This window comes from Bactrocera neohumeralis, chromosome 3 (assembly GCF_024586455.1).
Source record: "Bactrocera neohumeralis isolate Rockhampton chromosome 3, APGP_CSIRO_Bneo_wtdbg2-racon-allhic-juicebox.fasta_v2, whole genome shotgun sequence".
In the NCBI taxonomy this organism is placed as follows: domain Eukaryota; kingdom Metazoa; phylum Arthropoda; class Insecta; order Diptera; family Tephritidae; genus Bactrocera; species Bactrocera neohumeralis.
This window is the reverse complement of record NC_065920.1, coordinates 8,288,080-8,310,784: the sequence shown is the minus strand read 5'-3', so window position 1 is coordinate 8,310,784 and position 22,705 is coordinate 8,288,080. Positions and strand designations below refer to the sequence as shown.

At 35.6% G+C, this 22,705-nt stretch overlaps 6 protein-coding genes across 7 annotated transcripts; 3 read left to right on the top strand and 3 right to left on the bottom strand.

The window, feature by feature from the left end:
- Positions 1-921: 921 nt before the first annotated feature.
- Positions 922-6,840, bottom strand: LOC126752207 (RNA-binding protein 5-A-like). Its single transcript, XM_050462829.1, has 13 exons — positions 6,582-6,840; positions 6,380-6,500; positions 5,983-6,276; positions 5,768-5,918; positions 5,612-5,678; positions 5,140-5,213; positions 4,161-4,256; positions 3,983-4,097; positions 3,607-3,843; positions 2,588-3,094; positions 1,670-2,522; positions 1,356-1,596; positions 922-1,283 (listed from the first exon to the last, which is right to left on the bottom strand). The coding sequence occupies exons 1-13, from the start codon at positions 6,595-6,597 to the stop codon at positions 1,170-1,172; spliced, it is 2,886 nt and encodes a 961-aa protein (XP_050318786.1). The 5' UTR covers positions 6,598-6,840; the 3' UTR covers positions 922-1,169.
- Positions 6,841-7,221: 381 nt separating this feature from the next.
- LOC126752213 (uncharacterized) lies at positions 7,222-9,477 on the top strand. Of its 2 annotated transcripts, XM_050462843.1 has the most exons (6): positions 7,222-7,414; positions 7,490-8,144; positions 8,204-8,400; positions 8,457-8,574; positions 8,667-9,165; positions 9,226-9,477. In XM_050462843.1, exons 2-6 carry the CDS (start codon positions 7,512-7,514, stop codon positions 9,384-9,386), a joined length of 1,608 nt encoding a protein of 535 aa, XP_050318800.1. In that variant the 5' UTR covers positions 7,222-7,414; positions 7,490-7,511; the 3' UTR covers positions 9,387-9,477. The 2 variants fall into 2 exon arrangements, with proteins under 2 accessions (XP_050318800.1, XP_050318799.1); XM_050462842.1 differs by having other exon boundaries at positions 7,222-8,144.
- LOC126752227 (zinc finger matrin-type protein 5) lies at positions 9,415-10,201 on the bottom strand. Its single transcript, XM_050462882.1, has 3 exons — positions 9,942-10,201; positions 9,747-9,884; positions 9,415-9,685 (listed from the first exon to the last, which is right to left on the bottom strand). Exons 1-3 carry the CDS (start codon positions 10,069-10,071, stop codon positions 9,492-9,494), a joined length of 462 nt encoding a protein of 153 aa, XP_050318839.1. The 5' UTR covers positions 10,072-10,201; the 3' UTR covers positions 9,415-9,491.
- Positions 10,202-10,519: 318 nt separating this feature from the next.
- On the top strand, positions 10,520-11,438 carry LOC126752226 (transmembrane protein 222). The gene has a single exon (XM_050462881.1). It carries the CDS (start codon positions 10,702-10,704, stop codon positions 11,293-11,295), a length of 594 nt encoding a protein of 197 aa, XP_050318838.1. The 5' UTR covers positions 10,520-10,701; the 3' UTR covers positions 11,296-11,438.
- Positions 11,439-11,712: 274 nt separating this feature from the next.
- LOC126752228 (RNA polymerase II transcriptional coactivator) lies at positions 11,713-12,546 on the bottom strand. The gene is made up of 2 exons (XM_050462884.1): positions 12,165-12,546; positions 11,713-12,096 (listed from the first exon to the last, which is right to left on the bottom strand). Exons 1-2 carry the CDS (start codon positions 12,222-12,224, stop codon positions 11,806-11,808), a joined length of 351 nt encoding a protein of 116 aa, XP_050318841.1. The 5' UTR covers positions 12,225-12,546; the 3' UTR covers positions 11,713-11,805.
- A 2,599-nt stretch (positions 12,547-15,145) lies between these two features.
- LOC126752206 (ubiquitin conjugation factor E4 B) lies at positions 15,146-21,957 on the top strand. Its single transcript, XM_050462828.1, has 11 exons — positions 15,146-15,239; positions 15,303-15,441; positions 15,529-16,449; positions 16,518-17,230; positions 17,329-17,900; positions 18,377-18,773; positions 18,851-18,963; positions 19,023-19,200; positions 19,267-19,413; positions 20,558-20,900; positions 20,980-21,957. The coding sequence occupies exons 1-11, from the start codon at positions 15,186-15,188 to the stop codon at positions 21,276-21,278; spliced, it is 3,876 nt and encodes a 1,291-aa protein (XP_050318785.1). The 5' UTR covers positions 15,146-15,185; the 3' UTR covers positions 21,279-21,957.
- Positions 21,958-22,705: the final 748 nt, after the last annotated feature.

Sequence of the window (22,705 nt, the reverse complement as noted above, 5' to 3'; positions counted from 1 at the left end):
TCCCAGTATTTCGTTTGCACTTAGAGATAATTTGACTCCCGTTACGTCATTAACGTCAGAGAGAAGGTTCTCAGTGGTCTTCGCCGCAAATATCCACCTTTAGTTTTGTGTCACGCTACACACACTGTAGCACAGAATTAGTGATGATTTGACTCTCGTTACATTATTTACTTAAGAGAGAAGGTGTCTAATTGCTATGTGAATATCAAACCCTTCTTTATAACAACCTGCGTCGAAGGACTGTTCACTGGGGTCTTCGCCTCAAATATGCATCTTCAGTTATGTCAAGTACGACAACAACAACAAGTTCCTGTGCGGAGACTGGCCGCATCGTTGTGTTGAAGTTAAAAAGCTCTAAAACTGTTTATCGGTAATTATGATATTCGTGACCTTGGGTATGAGGATTGCCAAGAATTTGTTGGCCTTTTTTCAATTTGCTACCCTCTAGTGTCCTTTTACCTTTTTGACAAATATTCAATCTGACGCACTGATACGATTTAGGCATGTTTACCTGTCTGACCCTCTGTATATACGCGAACTAGTCCATCAGTTTTTAAGATATCGGTCTGATATTTTCTACACGTTTTTTTCTCCCCAAGAAACTTCCCATTTGTCGAAACCACCGACATCAGACCCCTAACCAAACAATCGGAATCAAGTGCTTGTATGGAAAACTTTTTTGTTTCACGCCATATCTTCACGAAATTTGACAAAAGTCATAGCCTAAAGCAATAGTGCAATCTCTCAAAAAATTGTTAAGATCGAACCACTATAACATATAACTGCCATACAAACTGAACGATCGGAGTGAAGTGATTGTATGGCGTTGTAGTATCTGTGAAAGGTATTATAACTTCTGTGCAGCCGAAGTTAAGTTTTTCCTTGTTTTTTCTTGATTTTTTTTTTGTTAAAATAAAGCAATTTCTTGTTTCATCTGTTTTACAATATACAAACATATATTTTAATTTATTAATTGAATTGTATAGAAATATTCAACAATGAAGTGAAATCATTTAATTTACTTTTCAATAATATCCTTCTTAAAATTAGGTCGAATTGAAAAATATATTCCCACTTGACCAACCAGATTGATGAGTACACTTCAATTTAATAAAAAAATATTAAAATATTTGCAAACTAATTAAATGCTTTCGTAAGAAGTAAAGCAATCATACTGATTCATAGCGTGACTTCATCATCTTCTTAATATACGTCTTATAGTCCTCGCCGGGTGTTATGCCCGCCTTGTTGCCCAAGCCAACGGTAGATGAACGTGCATCCGCCTACAAAAAACAGAAATATATATGTGTTCAGTACTATTATTTCGTTAATTTGTTATGCGGTCAAACACAAACCTCTATAATGCTTGTGCGTCCTTGATTTTTACGCCCGAGGCCCTGCCCTTCGGACCAACCCATTTTTTGTAACAGACGATTGCCAACATTATTCGAACCTATCGGCATTGGCGGCGCTTCCGCTTGGCGTGTGGAAATCGATTTCATCTCCATTTCAAAACGCTCGCGACTACGATTGGCAACCGGTGGATCACTCTCGCCGTATTTCTGGCGTCTTTCTTTGGCGCGATCGCGATAGTTACTGCAGAGAAATCCAAGAAGATTTTATAATATAAATTAGTAATGCATAAAAATAATTAAGAAAAAATACTCACGACAAGCCTGCATTGCCCATAGATTCACCAGCTGCATTGGAACCACGTGCCAAGTTAAATTTCTGTAGATTTTCCTTATGCAAATTAGACATTTTTAGATGCTTTTGCAATATTTCAAGCGATTGAAAGGCGCGTTTACACAGCAGGCATGTGAGCTTTTGGAAGTCAACGTAATCTTTTTCACTGGCCTCAGAAGCAGCACTAGTGCCACTCGTGGTCGCCGCCTGACCGCCATGTTCCTCATCGGAATCGGAGGCATACGCTGTGAGCTTATTAGTGCTCGCCGTGCTTGGCATATAGTCTGTCAATTTGGCACGTTCCTTCTTCTCCAGTATAGAGAAGCCGACATCAGCATAACCGCTGGATAGCGCACCACTTGAGCTACCCGCGGCTACGCCCGCAGCACGAGCTGGTGCATCGTCTGCTTTCGAAGGCAATATCGGTTGCGGCGTCGCAACTACTGTATAATCTTTTTTCTGATTCAATTGTTTGGCCCACTTTTCCATGTCCTTAACTATTTTCTTAGCTACCTTCACTTTATCATGTTTATTACCAGATTCCTTCTTGTCTTTCTTCTCATCTTCATTGGCGGCACTCTGATTACCGCCAGCATTTGCGGCACTCGCTTTGCCATCTTCTCCCATTTCATTATTTACTACATCTTGTATTGTGGCTGCTGCCGCGGCCGGTGTGGCCAAAACATAAGTGCTTTTGCGCTGATCCCAATAGAGATAAGCGCCCGTTTCACTATTGTAATAATATTGGGAATGTGCATCATAATACAGACCCGTGGTCGGGTCATAATAATATCCAGAGGTTTCATCATATTGATACAGTGAGACATCGGGTGTCGCTGAAATGAACAAAATGTGGATATCAACAAAAAATTCAATGAACGACGACTATACGAGTACTTACGATATGTCTTGCCGTCGTTTCCCTTTGGTGTGGCGACATTTTTCAAAGCTAAACTAGCCTTCACCGCCGCCGCGGCAGCCGCAGCAGCTGCAGCTGCTTGTGTTGCTGTCGTCTCAATACTATTCATTTTCTTTTGCTTACGTTGTATAGCCGAGAGCGCAACAGCGGCTGCCGAATTCGCAGAGGTTTCTGTTAACTGAGCAGAGCTTGGCAGATTACCGTAGTGGCCTTTATTAATCTCACTTATATAGTATTCTGTGTAGTACTGTAAATAATGTGCATGCTCCGCCGGTGTCGAAGCGTACAAGGCGGCACTGTATTCGGCCAAGCGAGGCACATCTGCCAAGGTGTATTCGCTGGCGCCGCCGGCTAGGGAACCTGAAGCAGCCATCATTTCAGCTGCCGTCATCGGGCCAATAGAAGCTGAGGCTGAACCACCAGCAGCTGAATCGCCCTTCTTGGGCACGATTTGACGATTCTCGTGATCTATGCAATAAGTGACGAGTACTGCAACAAATTGTTATAAAGTAAAATATTAGTATTATTGTTATAAGGAATGATGTGGGACTAGAAAAACAAGAAAACTGTTGTTGTTGTTGTTTTAACGGGTTATCTAGTCCCTGTTAGGATGGTAAGGATTATCTAAGTTGTCGTCGACGTCATCTAACGGGAGGCCCAGGAAACGTGCTGTTTCGACAGGGTCGGACCAAAAGGAAAAGGGTGTCAGATGAATGGGGTTGGCGGGGCATGCAAAGGGGTAGCCAGTGTCATGCGAAAACTCATTGCACGCAGGACATATGTTGGATATGTCGGAGTCTATTCTGGACAAATAGGAGTTTTGCTTGCTACAATATCCAGAATGAAGCTGCGCAAGGGTCACTCGCGTTTCTCGCGGCAACTCGAACTCGGCAATCAAACAATTAAACTCGTTAACTTCGGCTGTACCGAAGCAATAAAACCTACATCCTTCAAAAAGAAAGAAGTTTCCATACAAGAAATTAAAAAATATGAACACTCACATTGGCGATTATCAATTGTTAGCGGTGGATCTAGCGCCTTTAAAGCTGTATACAAATTCATCGAATCAATGAGGCTATCGAAATTCAAATAGCATATACCACGTGACGTCTGTGTTAATGTGTCGCGGCTAACGAGTATTTTCGTAATTTTACTCGCCAAATCTGGCACATGCTGCTGCATCGCGGTGAGTACGGCCTCCTCTGTCGTTAACGTATCCAAATTGCGTAACATGATCTCTGCATTAGGGGGATTGAAGGATCAGTAGAATTTTTAGTTCAAATAATTCAGAACAATTTTAATATGTTATGCGTTAATGATTTGAATATTGCTTGCAATATTGCTTAGTATCTTAGCAATAAGTTTGTATAGTTATACTTTTCGTTAAGATGTTGCTAACTTCTTCGCTACCCTCGCCGATTTTTTCGCTATCCTCGCGCGATGCAAAGCACTTGAAACAGACGAAACGTCGTTTGAAATTCAAAACGCCACACTGTAAATACAAACAATTGTCATGTGCATACATAAATACATATGTATAAATACTATTACATACCTTGCTACAATGCCATTCTGTAGCATTTCCTTTCTGTTTAGGTGAGACACTGTATTGCAGATTGGCGCACGATTGATCCGGCAATTGTATTGAGCCCTAGAATGCATGAAATGGGAAGAAAATGAGAGAGAAAAAGGAATATATTAATAACGATTGACATTTCAAGTTCCCACAGACTACACAGTCACCGATTGGTTGATTGCATTGAGTTTGCAATGTTGCAGGTTGCACGCGCTTGATCGCATCAAACTAGAACTCGAACATGACTCAGCTAGTTCTGTTTCTCATGCATTGTTATATATATGTATATATATGCCATTTCGATATCAACTCGATTATGGTGCAAATTATATAAATTTTCTAATCTCATCTCATATGTTGCATGATAATCTTTTTTTCTTTGGGTTTATGTGAGATCTGGCTGAGCGATTGCATGTCTTGTCGCATAAATTTTAGGTATCAGCTGAATTGCTGCGTTGATGTTATGTTGATATTGTGTGCCTACTTCTAAGCTACCATAAATCTTAGTGTGAACTTTTGTTGTTTTCTAACTGTATTTAATTTCGCGAGCAAAAAATTATTAACGAACCTTGTATGCCTTTTTGAAAGAGTCACAATTTCTTGATATTTCGTAAAAATAAAAAATTAAAAAAATTAAATTATACATAACCAAACATTTTTATGTGTAGCAAAATATAATTTTTTTAGCACACGAAAATTAAAATGTATTTTATGCCTCTTTAGAAATTCATTCACTATTTTTTTAATACACTTAAAACACTCCCTAAAATTTAAGTTTCTTTCTATTAATATTTACGTTTCAATAATTAAGTATCAAACTATCTACCCTCGCCCTCACACATTCTTTTAAACTCATTTTTAAAAACATTTAAAAAGTATAAACACAATGTATGCGCTTGAACGTGATCTGAGATCGTTTGATGGGTGTGTGTAGAGGTGGTTGAGCAACAAGTGATACCTGGGTTAGCTCCATCCAACGTGCAGCTTCATCAATGGTACTAAACTCGACGAAAGCGAAACCTCGTGATGCACCTAAATTTTAGATAGAAGCAAATACAAAATATTTACGTCAAAAAATAATGTATTTTTGTTGTTGTTGAATATAGTTGGATTTTTTTTATGTGGAATTGCAACAAATATCGTTTCTTGTTGTTAAATCAATTACTACAAGCAATATAGGATTTAATTGTTTGTAGAATTGTCTTTTTATCTTTATTTTTATTGTAGCTGCTGCTGGTATATTTGTAAACGTTGTAATTATATGTAGCCCAATTTGTGGCATCTATTGCATTAGCTAACTTTAACGAGTTTCTGCCGGTACTTACGTGTCATATATTTAAATTTTTTATTTATCACTATTTATCACTAATATCATTGGAACTAGTAAACTAAGTTTATTTTAAAAATTTTGCAATGTGTTAGAAACCCACCTGTTGGTCGTTTGCGTATCAGTCGTATTGAAGCGGTCATGCCTTGTTGAATCAGTATGCTCATTAGCTATATTTTAAAGGATAAAAATAAAATATAAGCATTATTTAAATATTACCGTTTTCATGTGTATATTGCAAAATTATTGAAGTGCTTACATCTGCTTCGGTAATGTGCGATTGTAAGCCCAAAACAATTATGGTGTTTGATGGAGTTTTGTTGTAGAAATGACTGTGAAAGCTCTCATCGCTGTCATCACTTTCACGATCATTTTCGTATCGCCGGCCATAACGACTATGACGATTGTCCCTGTAAATCAGTTAATGTTAAATAAAACGATTTATATGTATATTTGCCTATAGTTTTGCTTTACCTTCTATCACGATCCCTGTCATAATCGCGGTCGCGCTCTCTATCGCGGTCATAATCACGTCCTTTGTCTCTGCCGCGATCGTTCCAAAATCGATCACGTTCTTCATTATAGTCATCGTCACCACGACCACGATGACCACGAGCATTATAGCTTTTATCTTCTTGATAATCATCATAAATTAAATCACGATATAAATCCTTTTCTCCACTACCACCACGTCGATGTGGTCCCATGCGTTCGCGTGATCTCGAGCGTGAATTACGACGTCGAAAATTTTGATCACGACTACGTTCGCTACACATATATATACATAGAACCATAACACATATATTAGAACCATTAATTATTGCTTTGAACACTTTACTATACGATATAGATATGTACTTTATACACTTACCGTGATCTTGAACGAGAACGGGAGCGACTGTAACGGCGGTAGTCTCGTCTCGAGCCTCCGCCTCCGGCCATATTACCACCATTACGATGTCGACGATTGCCTGGCGATATGCTACGTGAACCTGAGCGCAAGAATAATGCCAATATAAACATGTAATTTATATACATAATTTTGTGTAATAATTATAATATAGAATACTTACGCCTATCCATATTCATTTTAATACTTTTCCACGCAATCCTTTAGTGCGTAAGTTTTTTTTTTATATATTTTAAGAGTTCAATTTCTCTTTTCCTCTCCTTTTCCTCCTTGTTATTTATTTGGAGTTCTTTTCATATGTTTTCTACCGTTCTATTGTAAGTTTTATAATAATTACAGAATTTTTAAAGCATCTAAAACTATTTTATGCAGATATTCTCAGAAGAAAAACGCACGATTGAAAATTATATCGATTTTTACCTTTTTGACATTAACTATTCCGACGAGTAATCAATAGAGATGCCAGATATTTGTGTGTACCAACGAACTAAACGCCTGGTATATTGCACACTAAAGTTGTACTAAAATTTACTTATATTTTGTTCTGTAGTTCCATCTCTAATATAAAAAATAAAAATACATGTACATGTTACTTGTAAAATTAAAATTATTTTATATATTCGTCATTACTATCAGGGAGAAACTGAAACAAGACCGATATGAGCAATTATTATAATTTTCAATAACCTACTAAGGTTTGTTTTAGAACGAAATTAGAATCAGTCTGGTAAGCACATTGAATTTTTATTTTTTTATGTCAAAATTTGAGGGGGTTTCCTCTTTACAAATGATGGTATTAACTAAAAAGACATGTGTGATATATTTTCAAAACAACATTAGATTTCCAACTAATACATTGTTATAAAATAGAGAAAAAATAGTAACAAAAATACGAAAAATTGAAAACTTTTGAAATATATAATATATAAACTGACATTTTTGATTAGTGACAAGCAGGTCTGGGCCTTGGTATATTGCTTTGGATTTTGTAAAAAGGTATTTCCCCAAATAGTGCTTTATGGTCAATGAAATTACTTACTTATTTTTCTGTGCTGTAAATTGCTATTAAAGTGCTTGTGACAGTTGAAGTAATATGAAAAAGGTCATTTTAACAAAAAGCAATAGTAAAACAGTTACAACTGCCTTAAAGATAACCAGTCCTGATAACGCTAAATCTAAATTGGCCTATGCAGAGTTATTTCGTGTGGTACTTCAAATACCCGAAAAAGATGTACAACTTCGTATTTTGGAAGCAGTTAATGGGAAGTCATCGAGTGCACAGATTGTACATGCTTTGTGCCCGAATTGTAAAAAAACATTTGGTAATAGTACCGACTCCTTCAAAGAAAAAGCCACTCAAACTGATATTACCGAAGGAGTTGCTCATTCAACAAATCAAACAATTAAGATAATAACATTGCCAATTCATTCGTCGCAGAATACTTTGCATCCAAGCCATGGTGATGGCAGTCAAGAAAGAAACTTACCAGTTCTGCAAAGAAATGTAATTTCTACAACAGTAACACGAAATCATACGATAGCACAACAGTCTGTGGAGTCGAAGTCTACAGGAGATCAATTGTCTAAAACTAATGATTCAACAGATACACCAGTGAAAAGGAAACGAAAACGAAAAGTATGTTTGCCACAAGTGGTAAAAAAATCTCATGCCCAAATGGCACATACTCAACTACAACCCAAACTAAAGGCTAGAAAAATTGAAAAGGTATTTCCATTTGAGAATATTACATATGCATATATTTAAGACAAATACTTAATTTATAGGGCCCAGACATAAATCAAGCTGCAACAAATGTATTAAATAGAAGAAATCGCAGTGACTCGATAATATCTATTTCATCTGACATCTTAAATGATATCATTTTTAATTCGCCAGAGCCACATAAAACAAAAGAAGAACACATCATGCGCAAAATGGCTGAAGAATTTATAGATGCGGACATACGCACAGATGGTTTGCTGTAATATTTTATTTAATAAACTATGAATATTATTTAACATCTTGAATTTTGTATAGTGCCATACATCGCACCATAGTTGAAAATGACTTGGATGCCTTACGAAGGCAAATATTCGTTTGGAAGAAAATTAGAAAAGTGGAAGATCTAAATACCTTACTTACCGACGATGACGAAGTAAGTTTAACCAATTGATGTCTTAAGCTATATACATACATTATCACAGTGCATACGATTATTAAATGCTTTAACTTAATATCATCTTTCAGAACTGCCTCCAGTTAGCAATAGTTCAAGATTGCTTCCCTAAAATAATCAATGTTCTTATAAATGAGGGTTTGAACACAAATGAGATCGATGACCACTCTAACACCTGCATTCATTTAGCTGTTCTAAACGAAATCGACGATAAGTCTTTGCGTTTGTTAATGGAAAAGATAGATCTAAAGCTATTGTTACACTTAAATGATGATGGATATACTCCCCTACATATGGTTGTGCGTACCAATAGTTACAATCAGGCAGAAATCATTTTAAATACACTAGATGAACGGCTTTCAGAAAAAGCTTCATTTATTCGAGATTTTAGCGCAAAATCATCCGAAAATGAATTTAGTAAATATTACGAAGACGTTTGTAAGAAACTAGAACAAAAATATGGCAATACAACAAGAAATGCACAACCGAAGTTGAAGAAGAAATTTTTGGAGATGGGCGATAGGAAAAGTGGGAATACGGCATTATTTTTTGCAATTGAAAATAAATTGGGTAAAATTCAATGGTTGGTTTTACTTTAAATGTGTAATTAACTAATATTAAATTTTTCAGAACATTTTGTGTTCTTCTTATTGGCGCATCTTACTGATCCTCGTGTTATGAATTTTAGCGGTCAAGACGCAAAATCGTATTATGCGGAATTCGGCAAAATGTTACAATTAAGTTTAAAAGTGGATAATGCCATGGAAAGTGTGGTGACAATACTGGGGTAAAGCTAAAAAATATACTATTAATAGAAAATTTTGTGTTATAGTAATTTATTATTGAAAAATTGCAAATATTTAAACTATTTGACAAAATTTATTTTTTTGACATTTTTAACCCCATTCAAGTGTGAGGCAATCATCATTTATTCGATCAAAGTTTATAGGTTTCAGAGATTCTGGTAGGGGTCTGATTTTCATTGTTTTATTACTTTTTTCATTATATCTATACCATGGAAGCATTATTTTTTGCACATTTTTCAGTTTGCCATTTCCTTTGGACCTTTGAACTTTTTCCAAACGCTTCACTAAAAATATATAATAAATAATTATTTTTAATGATGATTTCATTTTAAATTTGCAACGTACCAATTTTTCGCAATTGCTCTAGCTGCTCTTTATTGTAATGTGTCGACTTGCACATCAAATCGAATTTGCAATATTTGCCGTTTAAGTAACGTGTGCAAGGCTCCTTATTAAGTTCCTGTTCCAGCACTTTTTTAGGGTCTATTAAATTATATCATAGTTAATAATTTGGTGAAACCCGTTTGGATGCACACTCACCTTCGAATCGTCTCATAAAACGCAATTTTGCCATATTATGAGTTAATCCCGAGTTGTGCGTTTTGCGCACATTTACATCATTCTTAAGAAAACAGCAACAATAGTCGCAATAAAAACTTTTACCACCCATTCAATTCGATCTTTTTTCATATAATAAAATACAAAAAATTAAGAATTACGGAAATGTAATATTATTTTTGACAAAATATTTTTTGTTTACAAACCCTCCACTAACAATTTTGGAATTCATTCACAATTTGTGTATCCATTCACAATAGATTATATGTACCGATAATGATTAAAAACTATCTAAAACATAACTAACTTGATGCAAGTTGAATTTCAAAAGTTATGAACTTGAATCCCAATTTCTTATCAATATAAATTTATAATCGAACAAAAACTTTTTATTAAAATAATGTTCAGTAATTTTTAATAATTAGTTCAATGTTTTCTAACATAGGCATTGGTACTGGTGGTATTGGTTTATTCGCATTAAGTTTACAACTAGGTTCATTGTACCTATTATCGGGCAATCGCTTTGGTTACTTGTATTGATTAAGAAAGGCAACATTGCGGGGATATTGGCAGTGTTGCATACTTTATATAAATGTCATATAGTTCAACTATGTAAATGTTTATTTCTTCACATAAGCTTATCATATAAAAAGCTGAATAAAAAGTACACAAATGGATTTACACACGAAAAGTCGTTCAAACAGTTCTAATTAAAAAAAACAAAATTGTTTCAAAGCCATAAATGACTAACACCAGTTCTGAAAACATTGGACAATCCCTACCTTCTGGAACAAGAGGAGAAACTGTTAATGTCGCAATGGATGATCAATCGGATCGACTCGTCCTACCTCCAATAAATTTTGAAAATGATCGCTTTCCTTATTGCATCGTTTGGACACCGATACCTGTCCTCACTTGGTTGTTGCCCATGATAGGTCATATGGGAATATGTACATCTACTGGTATCATCCGCGATTTTGCCGGACCATATTATGTGTCCGAGGACAAAATGGGTTTTGGAAGACCGACAAGATATCTGCGTTTGAATCCAAAAAATGTTGCAGGTGGATCTGCTGAGTGGGATGAAGCTGTGGCTAAAGCTTCAATATTATACGGAACTCGCATGCATAATCTCTTTTGCGACAATTGTCATTCACATGTGGCCACTGCCTTATGCGGTATGCGCTACAATAGACGAACCAGCTGGAATATGGTAGTGCTGTGTCTTTGGATATTTGTTTGTGGCAGATATGTTGGTTTCTTGGGTTTTATTAAAACATGGCTACCGTTTATAATTTTCGTATCGTTGTGCTCGTTCCTGGCAGTGTACCTTTAAGTTTATTTAAAAGAACTTGTTTGTAAACATGGGTTAAGCTAAAGAATTTATTTGCATATACATATAAATATGTAACGAAATATTAAAGCGAATATTAAACTGTGCAATTCTTTTTTAAGATTAATAAAAGATAGTATTAGTAATTTGGTGTGATTAATGTATATGTATATCTCGTGATTAGAAATAACGATGTTAATGGACGTTGGTGAAAATATGAGCGAGATAAGATGAATAGCATTTATTCCAGGTGCTCAGTTATCTGTAAGTTCGTTGTTTGGTTAATAAAATTGATAATTTCATAGCATTCACATATAAATATTTTGATAAAACAATTCCGGAAATATCGCCTGAAACTCATTTACCAAATGCTAAAATTTATACATACTTTCTTATCAATGTCTAATTGAGACACGGTGGTTTTTGTTTTTCCGATTATATTATTTTATACACATACATATAAAAATTAATAAATACAATTTTGCTGGTGAGCGACGAGTGTAATTGGTTGACTTAATCGCCCAAAGCTTTATTGACCTCAGGAGCTAGTTCCAACAATTTTTTCCATTGATGGGGATACAGGGATATTCCTTTTTTACCAGGCAAAATTTCACCATTTTTTTCGTAAAACTCACGGATGTCCACCATTTTGCGACCTTTAAACTCATTTATACGCACCTGACGCAATTTTTCAATTGTCCAAGGACCATTTGGATTTTCTGAACTATTAGTATCTTTATTGCTGGATCCGCTACCAGTCTTATCAGTACTTGCTTTGGATTTTTTTACCGGTGGTACATTTCTCTGTGAAGGCAAGAAGAATTGTTAATTTCTTCATGAACTTATATATTTATTTCGAAATATAAGCTTACATCGTCAGGTCCAGAATCACTGCTAGATGAACTAGTGGTTCTCTTCTTTGTTTTAGGCATTTTAGAAAACTTTTGTAAAAAGTTAATTTCTTTAATATAAGAATTCTCTTTATTGACGAAATATAAATTCACGCGGGATAAAACCTTTTCGGCAAGCTGCTAAGGGGACATATACAGTGTTGCCTTCACTATTAAATGATTTTCAGAAATATTAGAATTCATATAAGTTTATAACGTATTATAACATTGTTAATTCAAAGATACTCAAGTTCAAGGAATTCGGTTATCATGTTAAATACAAGTTTTATTTAATTTAAACATTTTATTTCTATCGTTATTGAACACTAAAATAAGTTAACGAAGCAGTTCAGGATTTTGTTGAAAACTGGAAATAATTAATTCGCCGCAAATAAACCACATATGATGGATTTCACCAGTCATTCATGCTCAAAGTTGCCAACACTTTAATTGCAAATAATAACAACATATTTTTATGGGAATTTTTAAAAGTTCAAGAAAAAGTTACATAAATTGAGGTATTGACACTTTGAGTAATATGCTGGTTTTGGTACCTCGCCAAATTGTAAGCGGCTTATTAATTCCAATGTTTTTAAATTAGTGCAAAGGCTTACGGATTACTTGAAAAGCTTAAAGATATATGCGCTTGGCATCTCTACTAATCCACGTCCAATTGTTCATTTGTGCTGCGACATTTTGCGTTCAGTTAGTGAAGTGGTGAAGTGCAAGATTACGCGACATAAAAAATAGGAAAAATTAAACAAATTTTATATTCTACAAATAAAACTAAATTGCCCTCTTTGTAAAGGACAAAAGCTAATAGCAAACTCTACGAAAAATTGTGAGATTACAAGACATAAGCCACAATCGAAAAAAAAGAAAATATACGTGTACATCATAAGTATTGACTCGAAATCGTTCGGTTCAATGCACACTCATATTGTACAGATTTAACAGTAAAAAACGAAAAAAGGTATATAATGCTGGACAAATAAATAAAAATGTATTATATTTTTTTTTTTGCTTAAACCGTAATTTTTTTTGGCAAGAAAAAGTTCCCGAAATAAAGTACTATAAAAGACAAACAAAGAAAAAGTGCATGGAAGGACATATACCTTTTTATAAGTAATTTTTCTATAAAGACACTACTTTTGAAGTGTGTAGAAACGATAGAAAAAGGGGTGAGTGCGCGGAAAAGATAACTGGTGCTGCTAATTAACGGAAAATGTTTTGACTGCTGTGAAAACTTGAGTAAAAAAATATCCATATACAAGTATATACATATGTTATATATACGGAAGTTTAGAAACAGTATTTTAAAACACGGTTAATGCCTGTAATAAATTTCCTGAAAAGTTTACGTAAACTTGTATTAATTTTTAAGCAAATTATTTCAAAGAGCCGTCGCAACATTTTAATGACAAAGAAGAAATTATACGATAGCAATTTCAACAAATTTCTATTGCGTAGTTGCACATATGTACATAATTTATGTATGCATATACCAATAATATGTATATACATTCGTATATGTAACTTTTTATTCAGCTTGTATACAAAATTAGAACAAATTTGGTTACTGATTGGTTGACACATATTACGTTTATTTTTTCTTATCAGATTTAGTCAATGGCCTGTCACTTTTCCTAATTTCATAGCATATTGGCTACACATTACTTTGTATGGATGCTCTATTTGTACATACTTATATCATTTCCTATTAGCAAGACTTGTCATTGCTCTGAAAACAAGAATCAATCCAATTACGTTAACCAAAGATTAAACATTTTTAATGTTCGGTATATGTGGCACGCCTATTATCAGCCTCTTTTAAATTTTTATAAAAGCCTTGATGCTGCACTTGACCGTCTATGGCTTATCTATAGCCGGGCGTTCGTTTTTCCACAGCTGATATGGTATACTTTAGGTAAATGGTAATAAAATATATACAATAAAATTGAGTGGATGGATGCGATTTCGTTTTTATGTCTTTCACCAGACAGTTCGCATTCGTCGTAATTGTATTTATTACATAAAATTTTCCTGTGCCTATATTTATTTATATTTCAAGCGCCACTACCACAGGGTGTTCTTAGCATAATGCTCATCATTTTTATCGATTTCTAAAAATAGTTTTTGCAAAAAATGCATTTGCATTGTAATCATTGAATGGCAAAGATAAATATTAAGTTTATTTTGTATTGGTAATTTCTTGTGTTACTGCTATTGTAATATGTTTTCAAGGTATACAACAAATAAATATATGGCATATATGTATGTACATATATAAATTATGGGAACATATACGAATTGTATACATACATACAATCATTTATGTTGGTGTACATAAAATATTAAAATAAAAAAATATTTTTGCAATATATAATTATTATATACCCAACGTATTATATAGGATAACAATTATATATTTATAAACCGTTATTTCTGTTTTTTTTATAATTACTCTTAAACGTTTTGTTGACATTTGGACTTAGAAAGACATTTGGCCTTTGCCAAGAGTCAACATATACTAAATATTTACCATGTACTCATATATCCCCATAGTTCGTTCACCCACAAAAACGCAGCAACGAAGTCGGCAGTCATCATTTCAACCTCCACCTTCATACATCTGAACGCATCATAACACAATCGCAAAATAAAATAACGCCAACGACAAAATAGCAACAATATTGTGAAGAGCTTTGGTCACTTTTTAATTTTCATGTGAAATTTACTCAGCCAAAGAATTTTTACATAAAGAAATTTTATTGGTGCTGAGGCAGTAGAGCAATTGCAACGCATTACCTTGACGGTGACAACACTAAGAGAATAGGAAAGTCAGTGAAGAAAGAAGAGGCTGCTCTTTTGTTAACTAAAAAGTAAATAAATATACACATATACAAATATTTTATATCGGTGAAATAATATAAAACTAAAATAAAATTTATTTACGCATATAGAAAGAAAAGAAGGGGAACTGAATAACGGCATTTATTTGGCATGTCATCTGCCGAGGAGCAAAACACTAAGATGAATGAATTAACGCCGGAAGAGGTAAAGTGCAAATAGTTCTTAGACACGAACATACATATATAAAATAAAAAATTATTTCCATAGATACGCGCCCGACGATTGCGTACCTTAGCGGCAGCTAATTCGTCAAAAGTAATTTCGCCAATTAGTAATACACCTACAACGGCAGAAAGAAGCTCAAGTAGTACAACAACGCCAGCTACAACGGACGATAATGAAAAAGGTTTGTGTTATATATTTTGATTTAAATTTTGTTTGACACAATTGTTTAATAATAATACATATTAACATTAATTAATTTTCCATATAGAATTACGTAGTCCTAATTATGCTGCAAAGGAGTCTCGGCTGTTACGCACCAATCTGGTAGCACCGGCGGAAACACAACCGGAAAATGTGCTGCCGGATGGAGAAAGCACTAAAATGGACGTTGACGTCGAAATGAACTCGTTGAACACTACACCTACCCAGCATATAGACATAACGAAATGCGCCTCCATTCTATCAACTGCCTCATCCACAAGTACGTCCCTACTTACACCACCAACTGTTAGTATTATTAAATCAGAAAACGGCAATCATGATAGCAAAAAGTCCATTGACAACCAATTAGAACACATGGAAACAACTGATATAGATACTGCCGACATGATTATTGAGCACAAACAACCGGAACAAACGACAGATGAATTCATCGAAGATATGCTTTCGAAAATATTCAATGCTACATGGAATGAATATAGTGTCGGTTCAATGATATGCCCGCAAACGGCTAGTTTTCTTGAACATTATCCGCAAATGCGTTTTGATTTCGAAACCATTATGCATGATGTTCTCTTAGAGTGTGTACTGAAGCTATTTAAAGAAGAACTCGAAGCACCAGAAGGAGCTGGCAGCAGCGCGAATTCATCTGCCGAATTGGAAGGTGCGTCGGCAAGTGGCACCGCTTCAGCAACGGCAATGGTGAACGCAAGTGACACCAAAGCAACTACATCTCCAGCGGCAAGCACTTCTACAGCTACAACATCATCCGGTGTGACTTCAAATCCCACATACTCAACGCCAAAAAAGATTAAAAGCGATGACACAGAAGTACAGGAAATACTAGCAAACGCGGCGCCCGGCAGCGCTGGTGGCACGCGATCGTCAATTTTCTTTTCCGAAAATGCAATGACGCGCGGCGGCAGAAGTAGCAGCGCACGCGAAGACGAGCGACCAGCGTCATCGCAAGGTGCAACATTTACATGAATGCATATTTTATTATTTTAATTGCAATACAATTTGTATCTTTAAATTCAGCATCCACATCAAATGCCGCCAATTTGGATAATACTATCGGTCCAGTAACACCTTCAAGCAGCTTCCATGGCACCATGGTCAGGCAAGAGGTGATCTTGTATTTGGTGAATTGCCATCGCCTCCGACAACAATATACAACAGATAACAACGTTACCGGCAGCAATGTACCCATGGATACACAAACAAAAATACAAAATGTATTACAACAAGTACATGATGCTATAATGCGTACTACCATACTCGTGCTCACCGATCGCATTAATGAAAATGCAAATTTCATTTTCGATCAATCGCCAATGCTGGAAATGCTCTATCAGGGTCGCATACCCGACGGTTTCTTATATGATTTGGTAGCCACGGCGCATAAAACAACTGAGGATTTTCAACAAATATTTGGTCAACTACTGCGCGGTCTCTTCATTGGCATGCAACGTAACATTTGCACGCCCAACGTCAATACACAACAAATCGATGTTCTAGCTAAATTGGTGGTTATAAAAGTGGGTGCAGCACGACCGATTTGCGATTTGATTGCAGCACAAGTCAATTTCCTACCGTCGATGTGCACGAAGATACCCGGTCGAGAAATCGTTAAATGCAGTTATCTGGGACCGTTTCTCTCCGTATCGCTCTTTGCTGAGGAGAATGTGAAATTTGCCGAAGCGCATGGCAAGAGCAATGTCATCGTGTACAGCATGTATCACTTTCGTTGGGTTAGTAAAGCTAAATATTGCTTGTAGTTTAATGGAATTGAATTTTCAAATTATTATTTTTTGTTTCTTTTTTTTTATTTTTGGTATTGTCAAAATAGGAAATGCAATCCATGCGCACATCAATGCATACAGTATTTCATTCGTTGCTTGTGAATGTCAACAGCCGCCCCCAAACACTCGAATACATAAGTAGAGTATTGCGCTACAACGAGCGTCGTGCACAGTTCGCTTGCGATGAAAAATTGCTTGCACGCGATGGTTTCGTCATTAATTTAATGAGCGTGTTGCAACAACTGTCAGTGAAAATCAAATTGGATCGCATCGATCCGTTATTTCCATTTTATAAAGACACATTGATCTCAATTGAGAATGATACGAAATTGCGTTTTACCGCCGACGAATACAAGCAATTCATTGAACGTGATTTCGCTACAGCCACCCATAATGCCAATTTCCAGACGCAATGTTGGTTCCTCACACTACAAGCTCATCATTTAGGCTACATGCCGGCCATACAACGCTATCGGCAGAAGGCGCGCGCTATAAAAGAACTACAAAAACTCATCGATGAAATTGATCGTACCAAATCACATTGGGAGAATACACCGTACGCCAAAAGGAATAAACAATTTCGAGAACGTTGGCATAAGCAATTTAAAAAGTTGTCCAGGTAATTGATGTTCATACATATATCAACACAAAAGAATTTGTGCATTGAGTAAACAAAATTATAACGGCATATACCATCTGATCAAATTAGAACCGGACTGACAATACCGATGGAAAATAATTCATACTAAAAATTGAGTAAACAAAATTGCAATCAAAAAAATTAAATTTGCTCATATCGTTATTATCGCCTTCAAAATAGGCTCCTGAAAAAATACAAGCATGCCAACGCCGAATACAATTTTCCATAGACCGGCTCAATTTTGATCAGGTGGTATTAATGAAACTTGTCTGTTTTTAGGCATCCCTCAATTTTTGAAAAATTTATCTGAAATTTTGCACACGTCCTCTTCTCCCCAAGAAACTGCTCATTTGACGAAACCGGCGATATCGGTTCACTTTATACTAATTTCCACCTAAATACTAACAATTATTTTAACATATTCCAATAATTTCAATATTTGTATGTACTTTTAGGTCCAAATTGTGCAGTGAACTTTGTCTGCTCGATCCAAAACTTTTATCCTCTTGCATGTACTTCTATTCGACTGTTTGCGAATATCTGCTGTATCAGATTGAGGGACGGCCCGTTGATGGTCCATACATAGCCAAGGTGCCGGTGCAACAGTTGAAGCCAACCGATGTGCTAGCCGCCCTGCCGGAATGGTATGTGGACGATATTGCCGAATTCATATTGTTCGCCATGCAGCACGCTCTCAATGATATACGGCAGACAATCGATCATTCAATAATCACATGGCTGCTAACATGCGTATGTGTGCCCAATCTCATTAAGAATCCTTACGTCACTGCCAAATTAGTTGAAGTGTTATTTGTATTCTCACTGGGACCACAAAATGCTCTAAGTGCATCTGTAAGTCTAATCAATTATTATTTTTTTTTTCATTTCTATTTATAATTTTAATTTCATTTCTATTTTTAAACGAAAAGATGTGGAATCACGAATTAGCACAGACGGTACTTTGCAGCGCGCTCATGAAATTTTACGTAGATATTGAAACGACTGGACAAAGCACTGAATTCTACGATAAATTTACAATTAGGTTTGTGAACACACACTAGTGAAAGAATTTTTTTTATATATATTTTTGCATCTTTACAGGTATCACATAAGTCATCTGTTTAAATCAATGTGGGAGAACCCTGTGTTGCGGCAGGTTATGATAACTGAATCGAATTCAGGTAAACAATTTGTCAAATTCATAAATATGCTCATGAACGACACCACATTCCTGCTGGACGAATGTTTGGAAAATCTCAAGCGCATACATCAGACCCAGGTACATTTTACGCAATTTTCACCAATTCTTTTGTAATGAATTGTATTCATTTACATTACTTTTTAGGTATTAATGATGAATGACAGCGCTTGGGCGCAATTGAGCTCTGACCAGCAGCAGACTAGATTGTCGCAATTGAATACCGATGAGCGACAGTGTCGTTCGTATTTGACGCTAGCACGCGAGACAGTGGAAATGTTCCATTATTTAACGGTAAGTACATTAATTTTCGAACTGTTTGGAAAGTGGTTAATGAATAGTGTGGAGAATTTCGCGATCATGCAGACGAAGAGCTCGAGTTGCCGCGAGAAACGCGAGTGAGCCTTGCGCAACTTCGTTCTGGCTACTGTAGCAGGTTAAACTCCTACTTGTCCAGAATAGACCCCGACATATCCAACATATGTCCTGCATGCAATGAGTTTCCGCATGACACTGGCCACCTCTTTGGATGCCCCGCTAACCCCACTCATCTAATACCCTTTTCCCTTTGGTCCGACCCCGTCGAAATAGCACGTTTCCTGGGCCTCCCGCTAGATGACGTCGACGACAACCTATATAACCCTTATCATCCTAACGGTGATTAGATAACCGTTAGAACAACACCATATGCACAACAACAAAAATAATGTGCACTAAAATTTGCATGGCTTTTGTTGTTTAAGTAAAATAACGGTGTTCTCACGACAGTCGGGTCTACTTAAACGAAACGGATTCAAATGTGTATGTACATATAGTGAACAACTCGTCACAGAAGCATAGTGTTGGGGTTCGGCGATGATTATTTGTTTTTTTTTTTTTTTTACTTATACTTTATTATTCTTAGTTAGGTAGGGTTTACTGGTTATTATTCGGAAGACTATAATTCACGAAGCACTGCACCATTAAATGCCCAAGCTGTCTATAGTAAACAATCGAAGGTCAAAATTATATGTTTTCTGTTCCCACGTGGGCTAGGTCCCTTAAATCAAACTTATACACTTATCCAAACCTATTAAGAGCTCTTGATTTTTAAGACTAAAACCACAAAACTACCGCAAATGCAGAGGTTACATCAGTCATGTTTTTTGTCGCTGCAAGAACAACATGCAGAGAAACATTTTTGGAATTTATCTTGATAAAGTTCAATTTTGCAGAATTTGTTGAGGAAAGACCGCTGTCAGAAAAAAATACTGCTCAAAACTCATACTACGCATTTGGCACAAAACAAACAATTATTTCTACTTTCTATATACACCTAGAACCTATATGTATGTATGAGTACATTTACCTAAAAAGCCATTATTGTCGCTATTAAGACGTATGTGGAGAGGTATGTGTGCAATTTTTAATTAAATATAATTTTTTTCATAATTTTCAGAACGACATTAAAGAGCCATTCATGCGCGACGAAATAATCGACCGTCTGAGTTCAATGTTGAATTTCAATCTACAACAATTGTGCGGCCCCAAGTGCAACGATCTGAAAGTGCGCAATCCCACCAAATATGGTTGGGAGCCACGTCGGCTGCTGGGCGAAATTTTCGATATATATCTACATCTAGACTGTGATAGGTTTGCGCAGGCATTGGCTGCCGACGAACGTTCGTTTCAAAAGCATCTGTTCGACGATGCCGCCAGCCGCATCGAACGTTTGGGCATACGCTCCACGATTGAGGTGGAAAAGTTCAGAGCATTGATTAGTAAAGCGCATGATATTTACGGTAAACTTGATATTGCTCTACATTTATTTATAACAATTGAGGTTATTTTTTGCATACTTATGTCTTTATATTTTTGCAGTTGCTAATCAACTGGCCGAAGATGAATGCGCCGATGCGCCCGATGAATTCAAAGATCCGCTCATGGATACACTAATGTCCGATCCGGTTACACTGCCATCGGGTACGATTATGGATCGTGCTATTATAACGCGACATTTACTCAATAGCAGTACCGATCCATTCAATCGTCAGCCACTAACCGAAGATATGCTCGTGCCAAATAATGAGCTAAAAGAACGTATCGATGCTTGGCGGAAAGAGCAGCGCTTCAAAAGACAGCAGGACGCGAATGTGCGCGTAAATGATAAGAGCAGCTAAATTGTATTTGTAATTAGTGTGTGTAGCATGGTACGAACGATGAATGAGATACAAGTAAAAAAGAAAACGAAAATGTTACAAAATGCGCCATCGTACGTTGCTGCTGCTGCTGGCTGCCATTGATACAACAACTAATCGCGTTGTTTGTTGGCGAAGGTTCATGAATCGAATTTTAATTAGTTGTTTTGTGTGTGTGCGTGTGTTTGAACAAACAAAAACAAAAACGAAACTGAACAGAATTGTCTTACTTATAATTGCTGCTGCTTCTGCTTCTATTTATTTACCTCAATGCAACTTGAGATACTAAATATTCCATTTCATTTGTTATTTTTTCGCTTGAAAGCTGTTGCGATTACGCTGCGTCATATATGCATTTTTCGTAATTATAATTTTTGTACGATTTGTTTTTGTTACAAAATGGAGAAAAAAGCCAACACATAATGCCGTCAAAATAATTATATTTTTGCTTTATTTATTCCATTTTTTTTTGTCTTTGTATCTGTAATTATTAGTGGTCTAGTGGATATGCTTATTACACAGCTGAAATTTGCAAAAACATAATAATTTTTTTATACATACATACTTACGCTACTGAAGGAGAAGAAAACACGAAGAAGAAATAGTTATAATAAATGTTGGTTCCATATCCGCCCTGCTTCAATAATACAACAACAACATACATATATTGTCAATTTATTTGAATAGACGTATACACCAACATAAAATAATAATTAGCAGAAAAACGCAAACGAAAAACAGCAAACAAAAAAATTATGTAAAATTATAAAACAAAAAAGGCGTTTGAAAATACGATTTTTTATGTAAGCATTAGTTTGAAGCTAATAATTAAAATAATAAAATTAATAATAAAAGAACAACATAAATAAATAATTATCAAAACAAAAAAATATATATTAAAATATATGCGTAATATACGATGGCCTATATTTGATTTAATACAATTTTTACATATATGAGTACATAAATGCATATATATATAACTAATATATACATCTATATAAGTACATATATATAAAAGCAGAAATTACATAATTACATAAAATAATAGTAATATTAATTGTAAGCTATCTATATTAGCATAAAATGGCGACGTCATTGCCGCCGTGCATAAAATAAAAACGTAAGTTCTTGAAAAGATGTTCAAAAAAGCATAAACAACGGATTTTTAAATACATTCTCATTTGCAGTCTCCAATAGGAAGTAAATTTATCAGCATCGTCATAAATAGGAGGCTGTCCGCTGGCTAATTATCACAAAGTAACCAATTTTTTCTTATGTCTCGGCAATAACTAGCACTACCAGGCGCTCAGACGTCACCACAACTGTGAGCTTAGCGGCTTCATACCGTTTAATGTTACTAAGAGTAAATACTATTCCCCCGACAGTCGGGTCTAAGTAATCGAAAC